Source organism: Ochlerotatus camptorhynchus, unplaced genomic scaffold (genome assembly GCF_037179485.1).
Source record: "Ochlerotatus camptorhynchus isolate MF236.1 unplaced genomic scaffold, CSIRO-AGI_Acam_v1.1 ptg000267l, whole genome shotgun sequence".
NCBI lineage: Eukaryota > Metazoa > Arthropoda > Insecta > Diptera > Culicidae > Ochlerotatus > Ochlerotatus camptorhynchus.
This window is the reverse complement of record NW_027040757.1, coordinates 2,162,883-2,172,135: the sequence shown is the minus strand read 5'-3', so window position 1 is coordinate 2,172,135 and position 9,253 is coordinate 2,162,883. Positions and strand designations below refer to the sequence as shown.

Sequence of the window (9,253 nt, the reverse complement as noted above, 5' to 3'; positions counted from 1 at the left end):
ATCCGGTGAAAAATGGAACCTTTGGATTTGAATCAGCTACCTACTTGGTTGGTTGGTTTGTTGGTCGGATGTGATCAGACGCTGTCGAATAATTTAAGGTTATTCGAATGAGTTCAACACCTTTCACCAGTCGTCGTTGTCGTCAGCGCGAAGTAGATATCTCACAGTCGGAAACGACGATGAAAATGGAATCGAATTGGGGTTCACAGTCGTTGCAGACACCTGTTTCGCATGCTTTTGAAAACTAATTAAGAAATACAATTTGATTGTGGTTTTTCGTCGCGCACATGCAAGCAGCGTTTAAGCGTTCAGTAGTTATCGAGTTTGCATGGGATGATGAAATTGGAACATATGGAATTGACGGAGGGCCCTCTTATAGCATAGGCAGTTAAGGTACGGTATTATCAAGTTGAATTCGACGGGTTCGATTGCTGGTCCGGTCTAGAAAATCTTTCGGGTTGAATTTTTTCAACATCTTCTGGCGGAATGTTGAACAGGACGCTCGAATGATCATCGCTCACCAATCAAACATTTTCGAGTTATCGAAACCTTAAAGCAGTTGATTAAACCGAAGTACAGAACCTAACAACCTGGTGACGACTATAAAGCAATTTAATGGGCAATTTGCCCATCTTGAACGTATTCATTACAACTAGATATGCGAACCACCTTAGGACGGTTTCATTTCAGTTCATCGCATACTACCCCTGCATTCAATCAAAGTGTGTTGTTAATTCGTACGTGAATTTTACGATTTTCAAAGTTAGGAGGAAATGCTGTACTAATGTCAACATGAAGCTTTAGTGCGATAATTTATTAGCTATAGAAAGTTCTGAAGAGGATAGATTGATAGCTCCGCTAGAGTACGGCAGTGTGAAAATTAAACAGAAGGTTAAACAGAAAATTAAACAGAAGTGCCATTAATGTGACAACCCCTGGTTGTGAAAATACAAATATAAAATTTTCTACTTACTTGAAAATTTCAACAACCAATTAATGACAACTATAAATGGTTACAAATGCTCTGCACTTTGGTTCAGTGAGGGTACGCCCTTAGGTTGATCGAAGCAGATTTCATGTGTGAGTAAGTGATGACATTGGCCATTGTTATGTGCAATTCACTTTAAAAGGTGCGTTTCATATGTCACTACATGTCGTTCCAAAGAGCCTGAATGAAATGGGGTGCTGGCGTAGATCACTTAAATATACGATAGGACGGAAAATTGATACGATTTGTATAAAACATAAGTAAATACTTCCGTTGAACCATTCTGAAAGGCCAATCAGAACGGGAATCCTTTGAAGTGCTTTGTTTCCTGGTAGTGTAGTAAAGCATGGTCGGTCTTAAAACTTGTTTAAATATTAAAAGTTGATTCGTCAGGGAAAGTTTAGATGTCCTGTTTATAAGAGAATACAAACATTTAATATATTTGTTACATTTGGCTTGAATTCCCTCAATGTGATCTTTAATAGTTAATTTTTGGTCAAGTACTAATCCAAGATATTTCACTTGGTTTGACCAGGTGGAAAGGTAACTAGATTTTTTGCTAGATGATGGATCATTCTCATCATTCGTGAGCAAATCAAATTGATTACTCAAATTAATTTCATCAGAAGGGGGATCAAGAGATTGCGTTTAGGTTCCATGGCGGCAGTAATTTTTTATCCAAATCGACTTCCAAGCAGATTACTATAAGAATCTGAAGGATCGAAGAGGAATTTTCCAAATCGATATACATGCAAGATTACCTCGGGTAGGGTCCAAACAAGGATCGAAGGGGAATAAGAGTCGAACAAGGTAGGAAGTTGATTATTTATGGCGTCCATCTACGACTACAATACAAATTCGGTTAGATTTAATTCTTGTTTTGCTCTACTCTACACCCAACTTACTAAGCGCGTTTCCACAACTATGTGTTTCCCTGTTACGTTAGGCTTTTTTCCGCTTAGTTTTTAAAACACTACCTAAGCAACTGTGCTTTTTAACCAACATTAAATCTAACCGAATTTGTATTGTAGCCGTAGATGGACGCCATCAATAATCAAAGACGGATTTATGTAAAACCCCGCATACACTTAACAAAAAAACGTAGCCACTGTAAGCCACACAACCAATTTTCTAAATCCTCTTAATATACAATTGTAGAAATCCCTGAAAATGATGAAATATATGACCGAAACGTCAGAGAGTTGAAGCAATATAACGTTTTTGCTGCACTAAAAAGACTGAAAGAGCCGTAAAACCTTATAATCAATCCCTGTAACCAGGCATGGAAAATCATTTGCATTCATTTAGTGCATTCATTTGCATTCATTTGCCCCTAACATTATTCATCAACAGAATACCGCAAAATGATGTATGGAACTTTTGTAGGTTTTTTCATTAACTACAACTTTTGCCAGTAACTCAAATCTGTATTTCTTATGCATCACGAATAAGAGCAAGCAGAACTCGTTACTCGAAATACATTCACTGAAAAACAGTAGTGGTTTCTGTTTGCTCTGGTTCGTCATGCATAAGAGATACGGATTTGTGTTTTTAACAAAAATTGTAGCTAATAACAAAACCTACAAAAGCTCAATACATCATTTTGCGGAATTCTGTCGATGAAAAAAGTTAGGGGCAAATGAATGTAAATGAATGCATTGAATGAATGCAAATGATTTTCCATGCCTGCCTGTAACACACCTGTCGCAAGCTCTCAAATTTTCGTAAGTAACATGGCCACCTCATACAACGTTCTATCAAAATTTAGAAAATATCTACGGTACGCAAGCCAAATTGTGCTGCAAAGACTACGCCAACACAAACAACAAAATCGCAAGCATGGCAAACAGAAAGTCTTTCCTCATCAGATGTCGGAAACAAGGTGTTTTTCCGGCGCACATTGCAAACAACTTTCGTTTCATATACTCACTTCTAGAAGAAAACGGCCCGTACACTAACAAGCTGAGCCGCTGTGTAACTCAGTTTAAGAAGGCTGTCCTCGGCATAGAAATCCAACAGACTTTCTTCAAAATCAAACAATTAAAGCAACGTCTGTCTACCACTGCTGACCAGATCAGAGCATCTGGCATTCCAGAAGAAATCATATACAATTTCATCGCTAACCAGTCCAAGTTCAGATCAAAAAGCATAGAGAAAAGAGCCGTCAAGACTAAACAGAAGTTTAACAGAATACTGCAAGCAACAAGAACGAGTCCCAGTACAAGCGAACCACAAATCAATCCGAAAGCATTACACTATGGAACCGAAAAACAAATACCGGCAGAGATGGAAACACTGCTATCACTCGGACCACAATTCGCGCTCCCCGTTACATCCGTACATCAAGCCCCAATCTACCATCTCCTAGCAGACGTCGAATGCATCCTCAAAACCAATAGCGATACTGAAATCGGCATAGCCAACCTAATCACGAACTACATCCATCACATCAAACACGGTCAAACACATGCAGATCCTCTGGACAAATTCCTCAATCATGCTGAACGCGTTACGAAGAACTTCGTCAAGGCAAACTCCGATGTACTGATAGTTCCGTCGGACAAAGGAAACAAAACGGTGCTCATCCAGGCAGACGACTATCGGCGTAAGATGCTAGACATGGTAGGCGATCAAGCAACTTACAGACTTGTACAACGGGATCCGACATCGAGAAATCAAACACGGAACAACAACCTCGTCAAACGGCTCCTAGACTTGAAACTGATTGATATCAGAACAGCGAGAACTTTGAAAACCTATAAAGCTGTATGCCCGCGCATATATGGACAGCCGAAAGCGCATAAGGAAGGACTACCACTCAGGCCAGTAGTGCCAAATATGACAGCACCGTCGTACAATCTGCCCAAATATGTTGGTCAGATCATTCAAAAATCCATCTACAGTCCATACAACATAAAAGACTCCTTTTCATTCTGCCACTTCATCAATGAAGTTGAACTACCACCCAACTACGTGTTGATTTCGCTCGATGTCAAATCGCTTTTCACATCAATCCCCATCCCACTTATTCAACACGACATCATCATGCGATGGAACAAGATAATGCCACACACGATCATCAACCTGGATCTGTTCCTGGAGCTGGTTAACTTCTGCGTATGATCCAGCTACTTCGTATACGATGGGAAGTACTACGAACAGGTGTTTGGAACGGCCATGGGCAACCCACTATCACTCATAGTTGCTGATTTGATAATGGAAAGCCTATTGGACATGATTATGCGCAAATTGGACTTCAAACCACCGCAAATATGTGGATGACCTGATAACAGCGATACCAATTGAAAAATTACAGCATATTCTAAACGTATTTAACAGCTATGACGTTCACATCCAGTTCACACACGAGTTGGAAGTGAACAACAAATTACCGTTTTTGGACATGTTGCTCGTCAGACAGGACAACCAGCGGATAAAAACAGAATGGTACATGAAACCCATCGCCAGCGGACGTTTTCTTGATTTCCTTTCGTACCATCCCATGAGCATGAAACTGAATGTTGCCAAAAACTTCATCAGCCGAGTCTACCGACTATCCACCAACCAATCAGACGAGGAAAATGCAATCATCATCGACAACCAGCTCAGACTCAATCACTATCCTGCTCATCTACGACACCGTCTGATAAATCGCATGACCGAACATCGCCAATCGCCTAGCATAACATCAGCCGACGAGGATCAACAACAGCAAACACCTCCAGTCCGGCAAGACACAGCACCATCCAAACAATCTGCTAGATCCAACCAACAGCACTAAAAAGACTGAAAGAGCCGTAAAACCCTTTAATCAATCTCTGTAACACACCTGTCGCAAGCTCTCAAATTTTCGTTATGAGGGGGGAGATACCCAAAATCCTCAAAAGTCACCTCCTGTAAGAACCCGATGTCAATTTCGTTATTCCATTCGAAAGCTCTCATGAGATACTTCTTTACAAGCGTTTTATTGACGTTGATGTTTTTTTTCCTTGATTTGTTTTTCCGTCGATCTTGTTTTCCGTGCTGAGCACCAATGCTACCGACGCCAAGGAGGCAGCTCCCAGACCTGGATCCTACCTATCGACCCATCAACTCATGAACCAACGGCTTTACTTCCCTGATCAGAGATGTTATGCTTCAGAACATCCTGGCAGCGCCGACTGGGATTGAACCCACGCCTGCTGGGGTGAGAGGTAATCACGCTTACGCGCCGATGTTAATTGTACATACCATTCGTATAAATACCATTACTCTTATTGTTATAAACATACTAAAAGACCTGATATTACGGAATATGCCGGAATTTCTGTTCTAGGACGGTTAGATTGCGACGCTGTAATGGGACGGTGATCGGCATACACCACTTGCAAAACGAGAACAAATTTTCTGACCAAGCGACGACATGGTACCTTAACTTGGCCCAACACTGCTATGAGACTGCCGCCGAAATTCTGTAAGCGGAATTTTGACGAAAGTAGCTGTGGATCCTGAACACCAGAAAGCTTCGGAAGACACCCGTGGCCAATCAAACTAGTGTTGGCTCCCGTATAAACCTCGCAAAGTACTGATTCCCATTTTGTACCAAATTTCAGCTCCACCAGGACGCGTCGTCCAGAGTTTTTTTTTTATAATCCATTTATTTGTCAAGTCTCAAATGCGTTAGCTTTACGGAGCCGAATATTTTTTACATAATTTTTATATATTTCTTACAATTAATGTTAGTAGAACGGGGGCCGATTACTCGCGGCTTACTCGAGATTAGGGATTAAATTTATTGATCATTTGGAGGGAGGACAAGGGAAAGCATTTTGAACTAATTTAAAACTTAAACGTAAAGGTTGACTAAAACACAAAACATTGATGTATATAACAGCTTTAAGAAAGTCGTAAATAAGCTTCATAAAGTCGATATCACGGTCTATAATTGGCTTAAAAGGTTGTTTTCTTCGGACCCTAAGGGAACCACACAGAACGGATCTCACCTCATGATGCAAGGAGCAGGACCAAACAACATGCTCGATGTCGTGATAACCGTTTCCACAGGTACATAAGTTGCTGTCGGCGAGCGTAATACGGAAGAGGTGGGCGTTTAACGAACAGTGATTGGACATGAGCCTGGACATTACACGAATAAAATCACGACTCATATCCAACCCTTTGAACCAGGGTTTGATCGACACCTGTGGGACAATAGAATGTAGCCATCTTCCCAGATCACCATCATTCCACTTTTGTTGCCAGTTGGCGAGGACTTGCTGATGAGAAATCGTGAAAAATTCGTGGTAGGCGATTTGTCGCTCGTAAATATCGCCTTTCATAGCGCCCACCTTGGCCAGCGAGTCCGCTTTCTCATTTCCTGGGATAGAGCAATGAGAAGGGACCCATACCAAGGTGATGATATGTGAGCTGTTTGATAAAGCACTCAATGACGATCGTATTTCCTGGAGGAAATACGCCGAGTGCTTCATCAGCCTCTTTGAACGTATAGCCTCCAGGGAGCTTAGGCAATCCGTAAAAATGAAATAATGGTCAGGTGGAAGTGAGGCAATACGCTCTAACGTGTACGATATAGCTACTAGTTCAGCAATGTATACCGAACACGGCTTTTGAAGCTTGTATGAGGCGCTATGAAGATCGTGGAATACTCCAAAACCAGTGGACGCATTTATCACCATTCATTGGGACAATCAGGGAACGGTAAGGCTCTGGAATTCCTTGAATATCCTGCCTTATTGTGAGATCGAATCTCATGGAAGAACAACTGAAATGATGGGAGACAGCGCGATTGGGGTTGAACGAGGAGGGGCCGATGTCACAGCGGATGAGAAATCGGAACGATAAATCCGCAAAACGATTTGTTAAGGGGAGGACGCCCGCAAGAACTTCAAGACTCATGGTATGCGTCGATTGCATAAAACCTAGCGCGATTCGAATGCAACGATATTGAATCCGTTGGAGCTTCAATACGTGCGTCCCCGCCGCCGATTGAAAGCAAAAGCTACCGTACTCCAAAATCGAGAGAATGGTGGTCTTGTAGAGTCTTATCAGATCTTCCGGATGGGCTCCCCATGAAGAGCCGGTAATGGAACGAAGGGAAATTGATTCGCTGTTGGCATCTCTGCCTCAGATACGCTATGTGTTTTCCCCAAGTGCACTTGGAATCAAACCAGACACCTAAATACTTAAACGACATGCTGTGAGTGATTGTTCTACCCATAAGTTGAAGCTGAAATTGTGCTGGATAAAGCTTCCTAGAAAAAAAACAACCATCTCTGTTTTCTCTGGAGAGAATTCGATACCCAGATTCATTGCCCAAGTAGACAAATTATCCAAGGTATCTTGCAATGGTCCTTGCAGGTCCAGTGCTGTTGGTCCAACCACGGAAACCACGCCACGCTGATTCGTGCAATTTCCGACTAAAAGACTGAGAAAGCCACCCCATAAAGTGACCGAAAACATATTAAACAGCAAATTGTTGATAATCGGAGAAAGCTCACTTGCATGGAGTTTGTCCGAAAGGATGTCGTTACAAACAGAATCAAACGCCCCTTTAATGTCCAAGAAAACTGAGCCCATCTGCTGTTTTTCAGCATAGGCTACTTGGATTTCAGTTGAAAGCAACGCAAGGCAGTCGCTCGTCCCTTTGCCTCTACGGAATCCAAATTGCGTATCTGAGAGTAAGCCATTCGCCTCGACCCACTTGTCTAGACGAAGAAGAATCATTTTTTTCTAACAGCTTCCGAATACACGACAGCATCGCTATGGGACTGTACGAATTATGATCCGACGCGGGTTTACCGAGCTTCTGGTTGGCGATAACTCTCACTTGTCTCCAATCATCTGGAACAACGTTGAGCTCCAGGAATCGATTGAACAAGTTCAACAATCGCCTCTTTGTGACGTCTGGGAGGTTCTTGAGCAGGTTGAACTTGATTCGATCCATTCCCGGAGCCGAGTTATTGCATGAAAGAAGAACAATTGAGAATTCTACCATCGAAAACGGTGAGTCCATGTCATCCTTTTCCAGCGGCGGATCGCGAGTGGAACCGGAACCGAATCGGGACAAACCTTACGCGCGAAGTCGAAAATCCACTTTTTAGAGTACTCCTTGTCCTAGTTGACCGACGATGCCGCGTTACGCATTCTCCTGCCGACATTCCAGAGCGTTTGCATGGAAGTCTCTCACGATAGCCCTTCGACAAACCGACGCCAGTAACCGCGTTTTTTGGCCCTGACCAAGCTCTTAAACTTTTCCTCTAGCTCCGTATACCGCTCAGAGTATTCGCGGGAACCGTATTTACGAAATTGTTTAAACGCGGTAGGCTTCTCGTTATTCACGTCGGTGCATTCCTGGTCCCACCACACAGTGGGAGGACGTTTGAGAATGGTAGTGCCAGGAACAGGCTTCGTTTGTGCATGAAGCGCGCATACCACTATGAGCCGCGATAGGAAGGAGTACTCATCCAACGGAGAGAGAACGTCGACCGATTCTGAACCGTCACGGACCGCGTTCGCGTATTCTTCCCAATTGATGTTTCTCGTGAGATCGTACGCGATGTTGATTGGACACTGTGAAGATGAACCGTTGGAAATCGAAATTTTGATGGGCAAATGATCACTACCATAGGGGTCTGGGATTACCTCCCACATGCAATCAAATGATAGTGAGTTCGAACAGAGTGACAAGTCTAGTCTGCTCTCTCTTGCTGGAGGTTTGGCTACTCGAGTTACTTCACCGGTGTTTAGAATGGTCATATTGAAATCGTCGCATGTGGCCTAATTGTTTGCACTTGGTGCAGTTCATCACCCTTGGTACAAACAACCGCACAGGAAGTCGAATCCTCCCAATTCGGACGTAATCCGGCAGAGCCGATCCGGAGAAAGTCACTCGAAACGAGTCAGTCAGCGAGTAGATTTTTTTTTGTCCCGTCGAGGGATGCTGACTGCATTTGGGTGCAGTCAAGAATCTTGACTTCTGGAAGAACGGGGCTCTTCAAGAAGTCATCGCAGGTCAAACTCGCTTCAGTGACCACTCCTTCGATTTTCACGTCACGACTGGGAATGTAAACGCGGTACTCCAACGTAAAAAGCTCGCAGGCAACGATCTCATTCGCCTGCTTGCGGTTACCAACAGTGACGCGCAGTTTGTCTGGCCTTACCTTCAAAATGTCGGTCACGGACGAGAAACGTTTAAACAGATCTTTTTCGATCTGATTAATGTTAAGCGGTTTTTGATTGGGCCGGAACAAAACAACCCATGGGCCT

At 43.0% G+C, this 9,253-nt stretch overlaps 1 protein-coding gene across 1 annotated transcript; it reads left to right on the top strand.

Annotated features, from left to right (window-relative positions):
* The first annotated feature begins 3,274 nt into the window (after positions 1-3,274).
* On the top strand, positions 3,275-4,769 carry LOC135705469 (uncharacterized). The gene is made up of 3 exons (XM_065227217.1): positions 3,275-3,610; positions 3,779-4,105; positions 4,305-4,769. Exons 1-3 carry the CDS (start codon positions 3,275-3,277, stop codon positions 4,767-4,769), a joined length of 1,128 nt encoding a protein of 375 aa, XP_065083289.1.
* Positions 4,770-9,253: the final 4,484 nt, after the last annotated feature.

Coding starts and splice junctions, on each gene's coding strand:
- LOC135705469 (XM_065227217.1), top strand. CDS start 3,275: ATGGAAACACTGCTATCACTCGGACCACAATTCGCGCTCCCCGTTACA. Junction 3,611..3,778: donor GGCGTAAGATGCTAGACATG/GTAGGCGATCAA, acceptor ATATATGGACAG/CCGAAAGCGCATAAGGAAGG. Junction 4,106..4,304: donor TGGAGCTGGTTAACTTCTGC/GTATGATCCAGC, acceptor GAAAAATTACAG/CATATTCTAAACGTATTTAA.